Genomic DNA, 19897 nt, shown 5'->3' on the forward strand with positions numbered 1-19897 from the left:
AGACTTATGTAGTAGCAGTGTGAGTGCACAGCTGGACTCTGGTTTGCATACAGCACACACACACACGCACACACATGCACACATGCACTTTATGAAACATGGCCCCCAATGTAGTATGTGGCCACTCTCATATGGCACAATATACACTTTTATCCCCGTGGGAAGAACCTTTGGCCCTCCAGCTGTTGAACTAATTTTCCCAGCATGCCCTGCGGCATGTTTCCTATTTAGTCATGCTAAAACCATTGCAGGGCATGCTGGAATGTGTAGTTCAGTAACAGCTGGGGTGCCGAAGGTTCCCTATCCCTGTCCTATATCACTGTTGCAGTTGGGCCAGGTCCTGTGAGACTCTGCTAGTGCCAGATATCTTTTCGTTGAAATTGCCTGTTATCTGCTTGTACCGTATCTGTAACTACGACATCTTCCAATACAAGTTCAGTTGTGCTCCGTATACAGACACAATATACAAGTGTTGTATATCAAATGAATCGCCACAATCTCCTGGTGCATTCTAGTGGCATTTTGTTCAGCAAAATAAAAGCGCCTGATGTGCGCCAGGCATTTCGCGCTGCATTGCAGAATGAGGCTAGATGTATGAGGACCCATCTGTGCAATCAATCAGGGTTGGACTAGACCACAGACAAAAATATGTTGTGCACCCCCATCAAGATCAATGCACAAGTTTTATACAAAAAATAACTTGTAACTAAAATGCAGCAAAAGCCCTTTAAATCTGGTTTATATGACATTTACTAAAGGGATCTCACAAGAGAAAGCCATGGTTATTATGACGGCTAATTATACCATGTTCTCATTGCCGCCCCTGCAAAATCCCGGGTTTTTCTTGCCAGATTTTTGGTGGGGCACAGAGCTTCTCAGCTCAACAGACCCCCTTCATACTGCACCTCAGACCCGGGAATTTGCTGTGTCTGCCCCTTTCACGCTGCTTTCCATGGTCTGCCTTCCAACAAGTGTGTTGGATGGAATAGCAGCTTTGATTGGCTGTTGGGAAATTTGTACAAATTGCTGTGATTGGCTGTTTAAAAAACAGCTTTTATTCGCTGGCTAAAGATGATGTCATTTTTTATAGGCCTTTTTTCACCAGCACACTGCATAGATTTTATCATTGCTATTACAACATTTAATAAAATATTAATAATGACAAAACATTTATGTTTTTATGTACATATTTTATTCATATGTACATTAACGGGATTTTCACTATATACGTACTTGTACATAGATAAACAATTTGTATATCACATGATTACATCCCCCAATGAGCTTGGTTTTTTGGCATCATGTGTGGCATCATGCATGTCTGTGCTGTTCACACTGACGTACACCCATGTATTACCCAGGAAAAACCCTGCAAAAAACCTGTGTCTAATTCCCGGGGCATAACACCCTGGAATTTCACAAAGACCCTTTCACACAGAGACGTGACACTGGAATTTTCCGCTGGCCCGGATAATACCCGGGTTTTTACGGCAGTGAGAATGGGGTATAAGAAGACAAAATAGAACAGCGGTTTACCAACCACTGTAGCCCAGGTAACTGCCACCTGCATAGAGGCTGTCTATGTGTGCTGTCTGAGTGTACAGTGGACTTCCCGTCAGTTTGTTCCTCATCTCCCATCAGGCTCCCGATGTTGGGCTGCTTTGTGCTGGTAGCTCTGCATTATCTGTACTGATGCTTTACAGTTCTCCAGCACTTCCTCCCTAAGGCTACCCCAACGTGTCGTCATTTAAGCAGCCAAATTTGCAGCAACACATAATAGAGCTGACAGTTCCCTCCTAGTGGCCTGAAATGCATGCGTGGAGGATGGAAGCGTGAATAAGCTCTTTCTAGCTTAGCAGCAGCTTTGGGTGTTGGCAGAACATCCTTTTTATTTAATTGCAGCTGCTGTTTCCTCTGCTTTGATAAAAAAAGAAAATAAAACCAATACCGCTTTTTAACGTTTTTCCACCTAAAAGCATGGTAGCCAGAGAGGAAATGGCGCAGTTCTGGAGTCTGGAAAGTCTTCACCTGGGTAGGTGTGACCCTCTTAATGTCTCTGCTGTTTGGGAGTAGCTGGGTAGATGTAAATGGTTTGGATGTGCGTGCTGCTGTATCGGATGGATGTGCACTGCAGACAGCCAGCCGGCAGTAGCTGGGACCCCGGATTATGGTCTGTGCTCTGCATTAATGCATGAAACCGCTTGCCTAGAGAGGAAGGAATGAGGAGAATCAATTGCAACTCTAAATACAGATTTTGTTGTTACATTATATGTTTTAGAAGATCTGACTTTATTGGTGCATTATTGGACGTCATACTTATGTACAACAACTATACAATGTTCAAACTGCCATTCTGTATGTTTGAAAGTATTTATAGAATGGTAATTAATTCAATGTTTCCAATGAATGTTCTACGAAATTTAAAATCTTTCTGTTCGCTAGTAAATGTGCATTTTGCCTAATTGATGATATTTGTGGTAAGATGTTTGAGCAGTTACAGGACACACCGGCTGCCATACAGATCTGCTTTACATTGGCTGAAGAAGCTATTCAGCAGACATGGTCTGGTGTGCAGCGCACCGTTTGCTGTACAGTCGGCAGGTTCTGTATTGCACCTCTCAGCAGATGCTAATTGCAGGAGTGATAGTCTCCCGCAGGTAGACATCAAGCAGAACAAATGGTTTTCGCAGCATCTGCTATATCATTGCACGTGTTGTGGCTGTGCTAAGCATTGCAAGCTCTCAACACCTCTGACTAGCAGACATCACTGCTGTGCCTGGCGTCGTTCTGCCGGAGTCATGCAAAGAACACTACATTGACTTCAGTTTGTGCATTGCTGGGTAATAGGAGACTGATAGAGTTCTAAGGAGTTTGTAAAATGGACAAGGAAAGTAACATATAGGATTATGTTTACCAAACCCAAATGTAACGTGTAACAGCCGGTGTTGTAGGAGATTGCACATGCTCCTTAATTTGATTTCAAATCCCTAACCAAGATGGCCGTTGACCCTTTTACCGCCTATGGGCCAGATGCACTATGCTTCAAAAGTGATAAAATGAAGAGTGATAAAAAGCTAGCCAATCAGCTGCTACCTCCCATGTCACAGGCTGGGTTTGAAAAATGTCAGGCAGGAGCTGATTGGCTGGCTGTTTATCACTCTCCATTCTATCACTTTTGAAGCTTAGTACATCTACCCAAAGTGAGGTAACTTTTTTTCAGCATGTTAGAGCACCAGAGTTGAAAGAATGATGTCCACCTCATGGTGGAAGCAAACTATCTCTCTTAAACAGGCATTGAACAAGCACAATCTATCAATAATCAGGTCTGAATTAGGCCCGTGGAACAGACCGCGCATGCGTACTGATCACAGGAAAGGTTTTCCTGTGATATAAATCCTGTAAGTTGGCTGACAGGAAGCTGGCATTTTCTGGGAGAGTCAGGGAAAACTTAGGCCTACCCAGGCTTTGTTGGCCGGGTGCCAGACGGGGTCCCGACAGTCATTTACCCGACGTCGGGATCTCGTCTGTTAAAACACCGACAGACTGGTTCCCAACGGCCACCTGCTATTCTCCCTCGTGGGGTCCACGACCCCCATAGAGGGAGAATAGAAAGGTGCCGAGCGCAGCGAGCCTGCAAGGGACTTTGTTGCGCTCCCCATGCTGTCAGAGTCCGGCCAGTCGTGATCCTGACTGTCGGAACCCTATACCACACCCGCTCTGGCCCAGATCCGACTGTTTGTATTGCAGCCGCCATGTAAGTCCTGGGCAACGCACAACTTGCACACAGCGGCAAACTCATTCAGTGGCGAGCGGCTGGAATGGATTTGCAGCTAATCACTAATTAAGCTACTTTTTGCAAGCTGTGGTAAGCAATTTGCAAGCTTGCCCAGGGCAGGGTTTCACTTTGGTGCGGTGGCATATATCTGATCACAGGGCTCCGAAAATTAGCACTGGTCCGATCAGGCCCCATGCTTTCACCCTGTAATCCCATTTTCATGGAAGTCTTTGTCCACTCAAGATCCAACATGTATGGAGCTCCTGGGCCACCCACATTTGTTGTGTTCTGCACAGTCTGCTGCTGGTCGGGAGAATCATCTACATGTGAACTTGCATTGTCTTTGAAATCTTGGTATATTGTGTACTATTATACCTATATTACAATACTGTTATATCATGTGGCAGCTAATTGTATCACAATAACCATTGTTGTAAAAGATTACACTGGGGTTCCACAACATCTACATGTCCTAATGTTGGCCCAGGCCGTACAATCCAGCCAGGACTTTTTGGCTGCCAAATAAGTAGTTACAGGGTTCTGTCTGTGCTATTGCAATTGATTTTTAGCACATCCGGAGATTAGACGATGAGAGAAGTGTTGTCTATTATAGGTCTCTAGCGAGTGGGAGGAACAAGGACACATGGCAGGCGTAGAGCAGACTCTTCCAATGGAGTTTAGCAGTTGGCAGATGCCCAGGTTTTTAAGCACCGTTCAATCAATGAAAAAGCAAATCCTAAATCCGTGTCGGAATATGCTGTTTTCTTAAATCAGAATGGACTTGTCCTTTTGCATCAGCTGCTGTAGGGATTGATGATCCCTTTCGTGACTAATTAACAATGTGGGCTATGTGTGTTCACAGCTCTGCTTTTCTTTTTGCATTCTGTAGTTGGGAAACCATGTGATTTCCTATAGAGTTGTTCTGTGTGGGTGTTTGGTGGTGTTGTGCTTTGTGATTGCAGACAAACCTAAAACTACTGTAATGGGACACATACACAGGGAGAAAATAGCCACTTCTCTAAGGGTGCCCACACACTAGAAAGATCTGCGATCGTAAGATGTGCGCATAAATTAGCCTTGAAATCTTTTGTCTGTCCTGAAGCGCACATCTTTACCAAAGATTTTTCTTAAGATCCCGTGTACGTTCCTATGGATCTTTTGTTAAATCTTCTGATCTTTCGTGCAGCACGTAAGATCAGAAGATTCAGCTAAAGATCCACGGGAGCGCGCATCGGACCGATATCGGCCGATTTTCGATCGATTATCGGTAAATATCGTACCGATTTATCGAAAATCGGACAATCGGCCAAAAAATCGTTCTAGTGTGTGGGCACCTTTAGACATGAAGCGCACGTCACACCGTCCAAACACCTTTATAGCGATGGCGATGTGCGGTCCCAGCTCCGATATTAAGCACACGCAGTCAAGAGCTTCGTAAAATACTGTATACCTGGGGAGAATATAACGTGCTGAAAAGTCTGCTTCATGAGTTTAAATAGGTTGTTGGTTTGTTAAACAAAGCTAAGGATCAAATAAGTTATTTATAACAAGATTGTGGTCACAGCAAGTGGTCTTTGATACCCCCATTGTTTTAGCAGAGTTACTGATTTAATCTCCTGTTAAACAAAATAAAGTGTGAACAAGACTTTAAACCGGCGTTCTGTGTCCTGGACACAGGGTGACTTGGGTCTCCTCTGGCTGTAATTTTGTGGACCACGGGATCAATTAACATTGCTGGTATTCTACTGCGATAAAGTGCACAAACCGTGGAAGCTGCAGCCATCTTCTTGTGGACTGTGTCCTAGTTACTGTGAGTCACAATTTTAACGCTTTGTAGTCTCAACAGATGCCGGAGCGGAATCCGCCACTTTGGGGGAGGACAACGGTAGCGAGGAGGAGTACAGCTATGAGGAGTCCTACCAAGCCAATCCAAGATACCATCAGCCAGGAGGGGAGCAGCTGGCTATCAATGAGGTACATTACTACCTGCTTAGTGGGAATATAGTCATTCTATTGGCATTTACAACACCTGTATATTCAGTTTTCTTGTGACAGGAGCTATACTGTAACTTGTTCCTGTGCTCTGGTGTTTTGGTGGTTGTGGACTGTGATAAAGGACTGTACATGGGTAGGGCCTGTTTATTGTGTACACATTGTGAAAACACTGCGTGTCCTTCATAGGTTATGATATAGTGGATCGAAGCTGTCTAGATCAACCATGTGACCGTTGACCACGCTCCCGTCTCTCTACGCTGATGTCTAACTTCCGTTACTGTCGATCTAGATGCGGTCGACTATCTTTAGGCGTCTAACTAGACTGGTTTTTAAGCGTGGTCTATCTAGACATTTTAGATCCGGCACCGGATACGCCTTCATAAGCTTGACTATACAGTACAGTGAAGGTGGACAGAACATCTGCCTGAGAACCCGAGTACTTCCTTACACTGGGCCTGATTCAAAGTTGATTACAAAAGCAAGATCTTTCTTTAATGGACAAAACCATGTGCACGGCAGGTGGGGCAGATGTAACATGTGCAGAGAGAGTTACATTTGGGTGAGTTATTTTGTTTCTGTGCAGGATAAATAATGGCTGCTTTATTCTTACAATGAAATTTAGATTTTAGTTTGAACACACCCCACCCAAATCTAACTCTCTCTGCACATATGGGGCCTTATTTTGGTTCACTCTTAGAGGCAAAATCCTTCTTAGATGGGTAAAACCATGTGCACTGCAGGTGGGGCAGATATAACATGTGCAGAGAGAATTAGATTTTGGTGGGGATTTTCTTCAAAGTGAGATATATATTGCAGTGTAGAAATAAAGCAGACAGTATTTTCCCTGCACAGAAACAAAATAACTCACCCAAATCTAATTCTCTCTGCACATGTTACATTTGCCCCCCTGCAGTGCACATGGTTTTACCCATCTAAGAAGGAATTTGCCTCTAAGAGTGAACCAAAATAAGGCCAATGGTGTATGCAGTCGATCTCTATTCAATGCTTGAAGTTGGCTGAATGACAGACCACTGTTATCAGCCTGAGGTCATAAATAAGTAAAATCATTAATTTCTAATAAACAGCTTTCTTTTCTTGAATTGAGTGTAATTCTGAATTTGTTGTACATGTAATAATTCTAATGGTGTGTACACACAGTGAAATTCCCTTGCTATTCGACTTAAGGCCCCCATACATTAGGCCGACTTGTCCTTAGGACAAGTCGGACCCAATTCTCCTGTGAGCCGCCCGGGAGCTCCCCGGGAGGCTCACACACACAATTTGGCACTTGATGTGCCAAATTTGACATGTGATAAATCGCTTGCGATTTATCACATGTCGGGGCACAGGGGGCGGGCGGTGAGGAGCAAGGGGCGGCGGTGCTCTTATCAGGGGGAGCAGTGGGGCGGGCAGCGGGTCCCTGAGTGCTAAGCTGGCGGCGCCGGGGAGTGCTGACCTGGCCGGGCGGTGATGATCATAGATATCAGCAGCGCTGCGGGAGTCGGACGGGACGTGCAGTGGCGGGTATTGGATTTTAAAATACCTGTCAAATGACCGGCCGTTCTTTGATTGGCTGGCTGAGAGCTCAGCCAATCCGAGAACGGCTAGTCATGTGACAGGAATTTTAAAATCTAATACCCCCCACTGTGCGTCCCGTCCGACTCCCGCAGCGCTGCTGATATCTATGATCATCACCGCCCGGCCAGGTCAGCACTCCCCAGCGCCGCCAGCTTAGCACTCAGGGACCCGCTGCCCGCCCCACTGCTCCCCCGATGTCTGCATGCATATGCCTGTCAGGTGGGCAGGCATATGCATACAGGGAGGTCGGACGTGATCGTATGTACTGACCGTCCGACCTCCCTGATCCGGTCCGATGCGCACGGGACCGCGCATCGGATCGGATCAGATATCACACACCTGCTATTTTGGGCCGATTTCACACGATTATCGGCACAAAGTGCCGAAATCGGATGAAATCGTCCCAAAATCGCATAGTGTATGGGGGCCTTTAAGATTCGAGTGCTATGCAATCTTTGCTTACTCTGTACTATTTTACATACAATTCTTATGCTGTGTGACACCGTGAGATTTGACATTAGATTTTGACTATATAGTCAAAATCTAATGTCAAGATTAGCATGCAGATCGTACAGGTTTTTTACTTTGCGATCCCGATGCGTGCTCCCGTGACAGCATAAATTGAAACCCAGATAGACAGGGCTGCAATGACTATATAGTGCAGATTGTATGAATTGTATGTAAATAGTACAGAGTTAGCAAAGATTGCATAGCACTTGAATCTAAAGGGGCATAGTAACACAAGTACAGATGTGTACTAAGCAATTTTGCTAAGCTATTTAGGGTAGGCCATTTCCTGGTGGCCAGATCTCCAATGAAGTCCAATAGCAAGGAAATCTCACCGTGTGTACACACCAATAGAATCTACATTAGATTTGCACTATATAGTCATTGCTGCCCTGTCTGTGTGGGTTTTGATTTGTGCCGTCACGGGAGCGCAAGGTAAAAAACCTGTGCAATCTGCATACAATGACTATATAGTCAAAATCTAATGTCAAATCTCACCGTGTGTACACAGCATCAGCCATAGAGATAATACAAATAGTGAGTCCACGTCTTGCTCAAGTCCAGATTATGGTGCTTTCAGACCGCAAAACTGGCTTTGACCAGGTATTTTGAAACGTTTCTAAAAACGGGTCTGCCAGGTAAAACCCCTTTCACACCGCATCTCTTAAACGGGGTATTACCGTTTAAGTGATGTTTTTTGACACTGGCAGACCCGTTTTTGGAAACTTTCCAAATACAGGATCAAAGCCAGTGCGGTCTTCAGCAACCCCCCCCCCCCGTAACACGCTGTGTGGCAGCATGTTACAGTTAACACCCCCCCCCCCCATGTGTTTAAGAAGCCCCCCATGCAGCCGGTACCTCATGCCTTGCGGATCCTGGCTGTGCAGACTCCTGCTGCTTATATAAAAAGTGACTTTCGGAAAATGGCTACCCCCATACCAAAGACAGTTTTTTCAAACAGTCTTTCCTATGGGGCAGCCATTTTCCGAAAGTCACTTTTTTTTTTATAAGCAGGAGCCGAGATCATAAGGCACCGGCGCATGGGGGTTTCTTAAATACACTGAGGGGGTCTCCTCTGAGCCAGGTCCCCTCTGCGCTGGTCCCTCTGTGCATATTTAATAAGCCGACAGCTCATTACATATGTGCATATGTAATTAGCGGCTAATTATATATGCGCATATGTAATTAGCGGTCTGCTCATTAAATATGCAGGCACTGGGGACCAATAGTGCTCCCTGCTGAGTGGGTACCGTTTCAGACCCGTTCAGACCGCAAAAAAACGGGTCTGAAACGTGTAGGACCCTGCTTTTTTACCGTTTTAAAATACCGGTTATTTTAAAACGGTAAATTCACTCTGGACCTTTCAGACCGCACATATTACCGTTTTGGAACGGTAAAGAAACGGCAATATACCGTTTAATTTGTGCGGTCTGACAGGGGCAGTATTATTTTTTTTTTTAAGGAAGTCAGATAATCATTCTGAGTGTTTTGTATTATATTGTTCATTTACTATTGTCCTGAAGGAGGAATAGTTTAATGATAAATTACTATTCTACTCTTGATGAGTTTGCTAAAATGGGGTTTACTCTTTTAGGACCTCTATTGTATTGGTCTGCACAAGATTTTCTGTGTGTGTTTTTATAAAAAAAATATATATATATATATGTGTGTGTGTTTAATGAACTTTGTAAAAGCTGAAGCTGGAAAACCTTTGAATTATTTGACTTTATCTTTTATATATATATATATATATATATATATATATATATATATATATTTTACATCGTGTGTGTTGTACACATTAACTGATGCAATGTTTATGTATCTTGCTTATTGCAGTTAATAAGTGATGGCAGCGCAGTCTATGCAGAAGCCTTATGGGACCACGTGACTATGGATGATCAAGAGTTGGCCTTCAAAGCCGGAGATGTCATAAGAGTTCTCGAGGCTTCCAATAAAGACTGGTGGTGGGGGAGGATCCGAGACACAGAAGCCTGGTTCCCAGCTAGTTTTGTCAGGGTAATGCCTCATGTGTCTGTGTGAATGGGGCTGTTTGTATACTAAACAGCAGAATTACAGAGCATGTTGATGCTGTGATAACCCTCTGAAACATATTTTATTAATCATTGCTAAATTGTTTCGCGTCACATTTCCAGTTGCGAGTGAATCAAGAGGACGCTTCAGAAAACTCCGGTAGCTTCCATGATGAAGAACACGATACCGATATTGGTAAATTTCGCCACAAGAGCCCCGAAAACAAGGATCAAATGAGATCGAATGTCATTCGGGAGATAATGAATACAGAGCGGGTCTACATCAAACACTTGAAAGACATCTGTGAGGTATATACACTTTTTTACTGATAGTGGGGCAGATGTATTAAGCCTTAACAAGAGATAAATGCAAGGGTGATAAGGAGAGATAAACGTCCAGCCAATCAGCTCCTTACTGACTTTTTTCAAACACAGCCTGTGACATGGCAGTTAGGAGGTGATTGGCTGGACTCCTAATCACCCTGGCATTTATCTCTTGTTAAAGCTTAATACATCTGCTACAGTGTCTTTTATGTACATAAATATTTAATTAAAAAAAAAATGATCTCTTTGGTGTATTTCAGTAAATTGTGAGCAACTATTACGTTGCTTTTCTCAGGTTATTTATGTCTATGTAATACCCCTTTTATACCGCTGAAAATCCGGGTCAGCGGCGTGTCAGACCCGGACCTTCGGCGGTGTAAATGGGGTCAAGCCGTGTCCATTTACATGGGTCCTCTACCCAGGTCCTGACCTGGGTAGAACACGGTTAGGACCCGTGTAAATGGTCCCGCTGCGGGTCGAGGCACCCGCAGCGGGTCCTTGCACGGCATGCAGCGCTGGGGAAGCTGTCCCCAGCTGCTGCAGGAGGAGAGGGGTGTCTGCGGCTGCTGAGGGGGGTGAACTGTCAGGCTGCTTAGGGGGGAGATGGAGGGGATGCTCCCCGCTGCTGTAACTTCCCCCTGCAGCCGCGGGGTCGGGAGTGGAGGCAGCGGGAATCGGCAGTGCAGGTGGGCAGGGGACATCACCACCTGTAGCATCATATCATCACCCCCCCCCCCCCCCCCCCCAGCGCGGGGTCCAGCCTCCAGGCAGCGGGGTCTGGCAGTGCAGGCGTATACGAAGTTGCCGGCGGGGTCCCTCCAGCGTATGGGAAGTAACCAGTGAGCATGCCTGAAGCGGCTGGGAGCTGCCGCTACTAGTTCCCATACACTGGTGGGACCCCGCCAGCAACTTCGTATACGCTGGATGGACCCCCTGCCCGCCTGCACTGCTGGACCCCGCACTGGGGGGGGTGATGATATGATGCTACAGGTGATGATGTCCCCTGCCCACCTGCACTGCTGATTCCCGCTGCCTCCACTCCCGGCCCCGCGGCTGCAGGGGGAAGTTACAGCAGCGGGGAGCATCCCCTCCATCTCCCCCTCAGCAACCTGTGATTTGATGCTGCAGGGGGGGTGATAAAGTGCAGGGGGGTGATGCTGCTTCAGGGGTGTGTGTGATTTGATGCTGCAGGGGGGTGATGCTGCTTCAGGGGGGTGGTGATATGCGGGGGGGTGATTTGATGTTGCAGGGGGGTGATAATGTGCAGGTGGGGGGGGGGGGGTGCTGCTGCTAGGGGGGCTGATGATGTGCAGGGGGGGGTTTGATGTGATGCTGCAGGGGGGGGGGGGGGGGTGATGATGTCCGGGGAGTGATGTGGTGCTGCTGCTGCTGCAGGCCATTTGTAATGACAAGGCAGGGCTGACCCAGGTCCAGTGTAAATGGTGCAGACCCTGGTCCGACCCAGGTCGAATTGCTGTGGAAGCAAGGTCCGACCCTGGAATCAAAGACCAGGGTCCGACCAGGGTTTTTGGTGTAAAAGGGGTATAGGTTAAAAGTGAGCTAGGCCGGCTCTATGCCATTTCCTACGCTAATATTTACAGAGCTAAACCAATTGGAGCATTCGGCTGATGTCACAAGGAGTTTTCCTGTTTGTATTTTTATTTTGTTGGTTTTGTTTTGGTTTTTGAGCAGAGGTTCTCTTTCCTGTTTTCTGTGGTATTTAGCTGTGATCGGAAACGCGTTTTACTATTCACATAGAAAGGATGTAAGTTGCCTAGAATGCTGAAGGGGAGATGTATCAAACCTTTCCCAGCGATAAAGTGGAGGCATCGCCTAGAGCAACCAGTTTCATTTCCTGGGGACGCTGTCAATAAGTCGACATTTAAAAGGTCAACCGCTATTGGTCGACACATCAAAAAGGTCGACATGCATTAGGTCAACATGGTCGGAACGTTGACACAAGTAAAAGGTCTACATGAGTTATTAAATGATTTTTTTTTCTATAGAACCGACTTGTTCATACTTTACCATCCCATTGTGCATGGAGGGAGAAGAAGGGGGGGGGGGGGGGGGGGCAGCGAGCCATGCGAAGGGACGCGGTGCACTTTTATGGTGTCCACGTCAACCTATGTCGACAGTGCATTTCAACCTTTTTTCACGTCAACCTTTTGACCAGGTCGACCGAATACATGCCAACCTTTTTGATGTGCCAACCTTTTGACTGTCGAACTAATGACCTCTATCCCATTTCCTGAGCTGTTCTAGAGAACGGATAGGTAGATGCCGATCTTTTCTCTTGAGGGTTTGATGCCACTTCCTGAGAATGCCTGTGTGATGCCAACCCGAGAGATAGAAGACCCCACTGAGCCATCTGTTGCATACTGTAGAAATATACATCTATGTGAATGCATCAAACACTTTGAGCTATATACACAATGGGCCTGATTCAGACCTGTCTGCTAGACTGCGTGTTATTGCAGCCTAGCAAACAGGTGAACAGGATAACTGTAATTGATATTCTTCTTACGTCAGCATCACACTTGATTGCTGTGCTTATGGAATTTGGAGGTGGGGGACATTTTTCATTCTGGAGCCACCACTATGGAATGACAAGGGCTGAATTGTCCTGTATCAGGCCTGTTCCTGTAAATCAGGGTATTGGTAGAATATCCTACAACGTCAAACAAGAACCCACCCTATACGTTCACTGTGCAGTACTAGAGCATATGTTCCGGGTGCACAGTCTGGTTCCTATACACCCAGTGAACCTCTGCTGATGGCACAGATAATGTCACGTTCCAGTGAAAATGATGATCATACTTGATTTCAGGGCTACATCAAGCAGTGCCGAAAGCACACAAGCATGTTCACGGAGGCCCAGCTCGGAACCATTTTTGGAAACATTGAAGAAGTTTATAAATTCCAGAAGACCTTCTTCAAGAATCTGGAGAAACAGTACAACAAAGAGGAGCCTCATCTCAGTGAAATTGGGGGATGTTTCCTGGAAAATGTGAGTGTTTTGGTTGTAACTGTGAAACAACAAATCAGTCTGCATTCTACGTGTTTAGGTAACATGTATTGTGCAGTTTTTGGTGCGCAACATCGTATTATGTACAGATTGTAATTGTAAAGCAACAGTGTAGGCCTGGCCAACCTATAGATCTTCAGCTGTTGTGAAACTACAAGTCCCAGCATGCCTTGCCACAACTTTGCTTTTAGGGAATGCTAAGACTGTGGCGAGGCATGCTGGGATGTGTAGTTTTGCAACAACTAGAGGGCCACAGGTTAGCCAGACCTGCTACATTAGGATGTTCTATCTACACAGGAGAAATTGTTCTTGGGTCTATATAAATTAGAGATGTACGGGTTCTGATTTACCTGGATCTCAAAACATGTTTGGAGCTAAAACATGTGACAGCTGATTGCTAATAAGATTCCATTTTGAGATCCAAAACGTGCACATGTCTAATATAAATATGGCCATACAAAGCTAAATTGGACATTGTACCCTTCTAATTAGTACACCAATGGCTTTATTGTACAATGCTATATATCCATGCATTCAGTGTTTTAGATTAATGTACTGGATCACAATGGTCCCTTGCTAATTGGCTACAAGGTTCTGAATATTCCTACTGGATTTTGATCCAGCAAAAAGAGTTCAGCTCCACACGTTGGTCAAATGTTAGTGTTGAAGCTTTAGTTTGTTCAGTAACCAGGCCTGTGGTTGGCTCTTCAGCTGCCAATGAATAGCTGAGCATCCCTGCATTTCAAATGTGCCCAATAGGATGAGTGATAAGTCACCTGGTGCAGAAGGCTGTGGTGACGTCATTACATTGAATGGCATCCACCCCAACCCTCCCCTACACACCTCGCACCTCTCCAATCCATTCTTAACGCTGCTGCTAGGCTCATCTTCCTCTCCCGCTGCTCTACCTCCGCCTCCCCCCTTTGTCTATCTCTTCACTGGCTCCCCATTCCTTTCCGAGTTCTCTTTAAACTCCTCACCACCACCTACAAGGCTCTCTCCTCCTCCACCGCTCCTTACCTCTCTTCACTGATCTCTATCCACACTCCCTCCCGTCCTCTTCGCTCCATCGCTGACCGCCGACTGACCTCTCACCTAATCACCTCCTCCCACTCCCGTGTCCAAGACTTCTCTCGCGCTGCCCCCCTGCACCGGAACAACCTCCCGCCACCCATCAGGCTTTCTGATTCCCTTACCTCCTTCAAGCGCTCCCTCAAAACCCACTTTTTTCGACTAGCCTATCCCTCCTCCTAACCTCTTCTGATCCTCCTATCCTGCCTCCGTTCCCCTCTGTTCCTACTTATCCTATTGTTTTTTGTTCGTCCACCCACCTACTTTTAGTATGTTAATTCTTATGAGTAGGGCCCTCCTTCCTCACGTACTCACCCTACCTCTTTACCTCACCTGTGCTCCTGTCCTGTTCTTCCCTTCCTCTACTTCATCTTCAGTCTCCTCGACAATTTTGACACCTACTTCTGAACTGATGCTGATTTTAGCTCTTCCAGCTATACCCCTATTTATACTGTATTTTTCAACACACCCTGTACGTTACCTTGTCATTTGTTTTTTGTTTGCTATGTACGGCGCTGCGGACACTTTGCGGCGCCTTATAAATAAACGTACTACTACTACTACACCTGCTACTGACATGAAGGGCCCGAAAGCAAAATGCTGGATGTTTGTAAAAGTAACTAGACCTCTATGATGATGCATGCTCCTGTTTGAGGAGGGTGCATGGCCAATCTTATGGGGGCTACCCGTTTCCCATTTCTAGACCGCTCTATGTTCTAATATTCTTGGTTTATGAATGTATATGAAGAAATTTAATCTTGGGCACCAGAAAGATGGATGGCTTACACTCCTATGACCGGGCACAATACCTTTCCATGGCTCTATTTAAACACTGCATGCTCCATTGGATGAAGTGTCGGAGCAAGGCTACAGATTGTATTATACGTATGTGTACATGCTGTAATATAATTGTGCCTTTTTTCTTTGTCCTTTTTTTGTCTTGTGTATATGCAGCAAGAAGGGTTTTCCATCTACTCTGAGTACTGCAACAACCACCCAAGCGCCTGCCTGGAGCTCTCCAACTTGATGAAGCTGAGCAAGTACCGACACTTCTTTGAGGCCTGTCGGCTGCTGCAGCAGATGATTGACATTGCTATTGATGGCTTTCTGCTGACCCCAGTCCAGAAGATCTGCAAATACCCGCTGCAGCTAGCGGAGCTGCTGAAATACACCACTCAGGAGCACAGGTGAGCACTTCATTATCAGAGCTGGGAGATGGCTGCTGCTAATCATCATTGCTGTCAACGAGGAGATTCCTGCCTTATATATCCTCGGATATTCCCTTTCTTTGTTCTAATAAGGGTCTATGAGGGGAGACCCTGAGATCATGTTTATGGCATTGGGGGTTATTCTGATTCACTCTGAAAGGCACAATTGGACAAAACCATATGCACTGCAGGTGGAGCTGATGTAATGCGCAGATATAGTTAGATTTGGGTGTTTTATTGTTTCTGTGCAGGGTAAATATTGGCTGCTTTATTTGGTACTTGTGTAGTTTCATGGCGGCAGGCTATACTACGGTTTCAGGGTAGCCCAACGGCAGCCCTGCGTAGTCAGCTTAGTGTCCCTGCAGCAGCCCTGCATAGTCAGCGTAGTGTCACCGTACTGTCCCTGGCAAGCCTAGTGAACGCCTCTCACAAAGCGCTGGCGCATACCGGCGGAAAGGGGATCATGCGGGCGCCGGTGGAGAGGCAGGAGCGTCTCAGTAATTATTGCGGCAGGCAACCCTGCCTGTGTCCGCTTCAGAGAGAGGGGGTTAGAGGGTGCGGTAGCGCGTGCATCTCCCGCACACAGGGGGGGTGGGGTGTACAATGCTTCTCATGCACAATAAAGGACGCATCTGCCAGTGCTCCATGGTACATACTGGCAAATGCCTCCATTTCAAACCCCCACTATCCACGCCAGCCTGAAGTGTAGCGAGTGCCATGAGTGGGGCACGGTACGCATCCTCCCGACTTGTTCATACCCCCAATATCCACTTCAGTGTGGAGTTGATTTTATAAAGTGTGGCGAGCGCAGCGAGCCACCGAGCCCGAAGCGTGGCGAGGGGACGCATATTACTTGACGTGTATTACGCGTCCGCTCACCACACTTCGGGCTCGCCACACTGTATTAAATCAAATTCACGCCGACGTGGATAGTGGGGTTATGAACAGGTCGGGAGGATGCGTACCGTGGGGCTCGCTACACTTGCCACACTTTGGGCTGGCGTGGGGGTGTCTCAGGAACACATTCACACCTGTTGTGTCAGGCAGGTTAAAATGGTCAATGGTTCCCACACAATGTAATAAGCACTGACACAACGCTGACTGACTACGCTAACTATGTAAGCTCCAGCTAGCCGCGAATGGGCGGGAACACTACGCTGATACTGACAGGGACGCTACGCTGATTACGTAACCGCCGTCAGAAAACTACTCAAGTGCCCTTTATTTTTACACTGCAATATAGATATCGGTTTGAAATACACCTCCCACCCAAATCTGGGTGTGGTACAGGGGTCTGACAGTCATTAGCCCGACTCAGACAGCAACTAAGCTCCTTGCGGGCACGGTGACTCGCTATGCTCACCACCTATTCTATTCTCCCTCTATGGGGGTTGTGGACCCCCACGAGGGAAAGTAGCAGGTGACTGTCGGTGTTTTGACAGCCGGGATCCCGACGTCGAGTAAATGCCTGTCGGGATCCCGACTGTCAGGACCCCGTCCGGCACCCCCCAAATCTAACTCTCTGCATATGTTACATCAGCCCCACCTGTAGTGCCTTTCCGAGTGAATCAGAATAACCCCATTATATGAATGAAAATCAACCATTCTATAGTGTCTTTTCTTTCATGTTTCATAGCCTAGCATTTCAAATTTTGGTTCTCTGTTGGGGGTGGAGGAAAGCACCAGAGAGCTCACCCAGAACATAGGTTCTGTGGTCCGGGGCCAGCACTGTGTACCCAATCTAAAGGCCACTCTGATCAGGTACACAGTTGCCTACCTATGGGGCTGGGATCTGGGGGGGGGGGGGGGGGTAGTTCCACCTTGTCTGCTAGTCACAATATCAAGAAGACATTATTGTTGTACCTAATGCAGGTGTTGGCTGATAACCTCCACACTTTCACATGAGGGGCATGGAAAGTGGGTATTGGTGGCATTGTTGGGTTGGAGTTAGCAGTAGGTTGAAGTTTTGCCTGGGAGACCTAGCGGTGAGTAGGTTCTGCTTCTCTCCCAGTGATAAGTCTGACGGCAATGTAGGGATGGTTGTGGAAAGGATAACAGGCAGGTGTAGCGCTTCACAAAGCAGACACACGGGAACTGGAGAATGTGCAGGAAACAAGCTCAGTGTTTGAACTTTCTTTTCTTACCCATTTTAATTACTACAAATTTCATACTACAAATTCTAATCTGCGTTCATTAATGATTGTGCCGCAAAACTGTTCGAATGTATTTCACCTAATCGATGAACGCACATTTTGAACAGGTCGGAAATATTTTGAGCATCCCTAATCCCATGCCTGTAGTATGTAAAGCAATTTAAGAATTCTGAAGAAAGGGGGGGCGTGGCCATGACGAGCAGGGTGTAGGTCGCAGGACCGGCGTTCTCTCCCGCTCCACTGTTCCCGAGACTATGGCTGTTTGATTCCCCTGGTGCACGTGGAGCCTGGCCGGTGTATTGGCAGTTTGTGGTCTGACTCCCGACTCCCTTCGTTACCTGCCTCTTGCTGCCGGGTAGTCGTTGGGTCGCGCAGGAGCGTTCTGGGCGGCTTTGCTGACGGCTGGAGGGACGCCATCCACGGCTGACTGGGCGCGCTGAGTGACGAGAGTGTGGGGCGCTCTGTGCACGGCGCGGTTGTGGGGGAGAGCCGGCTTTGACGGGACTTGTGGATACATGTGGAGACTGCTCTGCCCTGTTAGCGCCCGGCGTGAGACACCCTGAGGGTACGTGGAGCCACTGGCTTGGATCGAAGGAGTTGTGCTGGTACTGAATTCGGAAGCCAGGACTGGATAAGTACTGCAATATACTGCAAACTATTTTTTGGGCATATATTGACGGCCTTATTTTTTGTTGCCACATGCTAAACTGTAGCAGCTGATTATAAGGGCTACTCAAGCTTTTAGGGTTAAATACTATCTCTTGGCTGGTCGCATTGAATTCCTCTTCTCTGCAATAGTTCACAGCAATTAAGGTTATCTTTATTACATATATTTCAGTGGATGCCTGTTTGGAGCAAGCAATTAGGAGATATGGGGAAAACGCAGAACTCTGCAGCCGCACAACGGCTAGCTAAATATGCCCGACCACCAGTTACCCCACCATCTGCATCCAGAGAGGAGACTTCACCTCCTGTTACTCCCCCCGAGGGAGAGATATCACTTCAAAAAGTTTTAGATGCAGTGGCAGCTAGTGAGGGGAGATTGGCTAATCAAATAGAGAAAGTACAGGAGGATTTGAGCTCAATTAAGCACTCTGTCTATCAAATTAAAGAGAGAGTGAAGGAAGTTGAGGCCCGCATAGTAGCCTTGGAAGAGGGGACGGCACCCCTGAGGGGGAAAATTGATGATCTAGCCTCACAAATCAAGGCAATTAATGTCAAATTGGTGGACATGGAGGGACGGGCCCGCAGAAATAATTTACGGCTGGTGGGACTACCAGAGCGATCAGAAGGCCAGAATCCTGAATTGTTTGTACAAAGGTGGCTGATTGAAACCTATGGCCATGCGGCCTTCACGAAATTTTTTTCAGTGGAAAGGGCACACAGAGTCCCTATGCGTCCTCCCCCTCCAGGATCCCCACCACGTACATTAATTATTAGATTATTGCACTACCTGGACCGTGACCTACTATTAAAGCTGGCCAGATCTAAGACCCCCCTAATTTGGGACAACAACAAGGTGTCTATTTTTCCTGATTATGCGGGGGAAGTGCAAAAGGACAGAGCTCAGTTTTTTGCTGTAAAGAAGAGGCTACGAGATCTGAATCTTCAATATTCAATGCTTTTTCCGGCTAAATTACGTATTATTCATGATGGCTCGACTCAGTTTTTCAGTTCACCCAAGGAGGCTGCAAGATGGTTGGACACTAACTTTCCTGCACGACGCATGACGGATTCCAGCCAATAATTTAGTTTTTTTTTCTTTTTTTACTGCTTAGCTTATTTATAGCAAGAATTGTTACTCCATTGTGGATTAGGTTGTTTTTTTTTTTTTTTTTTTTTTTTTTTTTTTTCTCCTTTTCTCCCTATATATTTTAGGGGGTAATGCGAGGCATGCAGGCACTTGTCTCTTTATAAATTACCTATGTATCAAATTTTGTGAGATCTTTTTTCAATTGCCCATTTTTTTTTTTTTTTTCTCTCCTCCTCTTCACCGAATATTAATGGGTGCTTTACCTCATTTAAAATGTCTTCACTGGTTTTTGTTATACAAAGAATATTTGGTTAGAAATTGGGATATGGTATTTGTTATGGGAACGTCAGACTTTAAAATCTACTGCATGGATTTTGTTCCACTCACAAGGGCAATTATTTATAATTACCTCTAACGTATAGGCTTCTTTGGTGCAATAGGTTGCTGTGTGTAATATATTGCAATTATGTGT

At 46.3% G+C, this 19897-nt stretch overlaps 1 protein-coding gene across 6 annotated transcripts in view; it reads left to right on the forward strand.

The window, feature by feature from the left end:
- SPATA13 (spermatogenesis associated 13) overlaps positions 1-19897 on the forward strand; it is a 65250-nt gene that overhangs the window by 24393 nt on the left and 20960 nt on the right. For 4 of the 6 annotated variants that reach the window (XM_083169903.1, XM_083169907.1, XM_083169905.1 and 1 more), the window contains 5 exons: positions 5613-5749; positions 9695-9874; positions 10012-10197; positions 13043-13222; positions 15266-15498. In XM_083169903.1, the coding sequence (XP_083026029.1) occupies positions 5613-5749; positions 9695-9874; positions 10012-10197; positions 13043-13222; positions 15266-15498 (916 nt within the window). Of the gene's footprint in view, positions 1-1855; positions 2033-5612; positions 5750-9694; positions 9875-10011; positions 10198-13042; positions 13223-15265; positions 15499-19897 lie in introns of those variants that run through there. The other 2 variants (XM_083169909.1, XM_083169906.1) reach the window with 2 other exon arrangements.

This window comes from Crinia signifera, chromosome 2 (genome assembly GCF_055691185.1).
Source record: "Crinia signifera chromosome 2, ASM5569118v1, whole genome shotgun sequence".
Classification (NCBI taxonomy): Eukaryota; Metazoa; Chordata; class Amphibia; order Anura; family Myobatrachidae; genus Crinia; species Crinia signifera.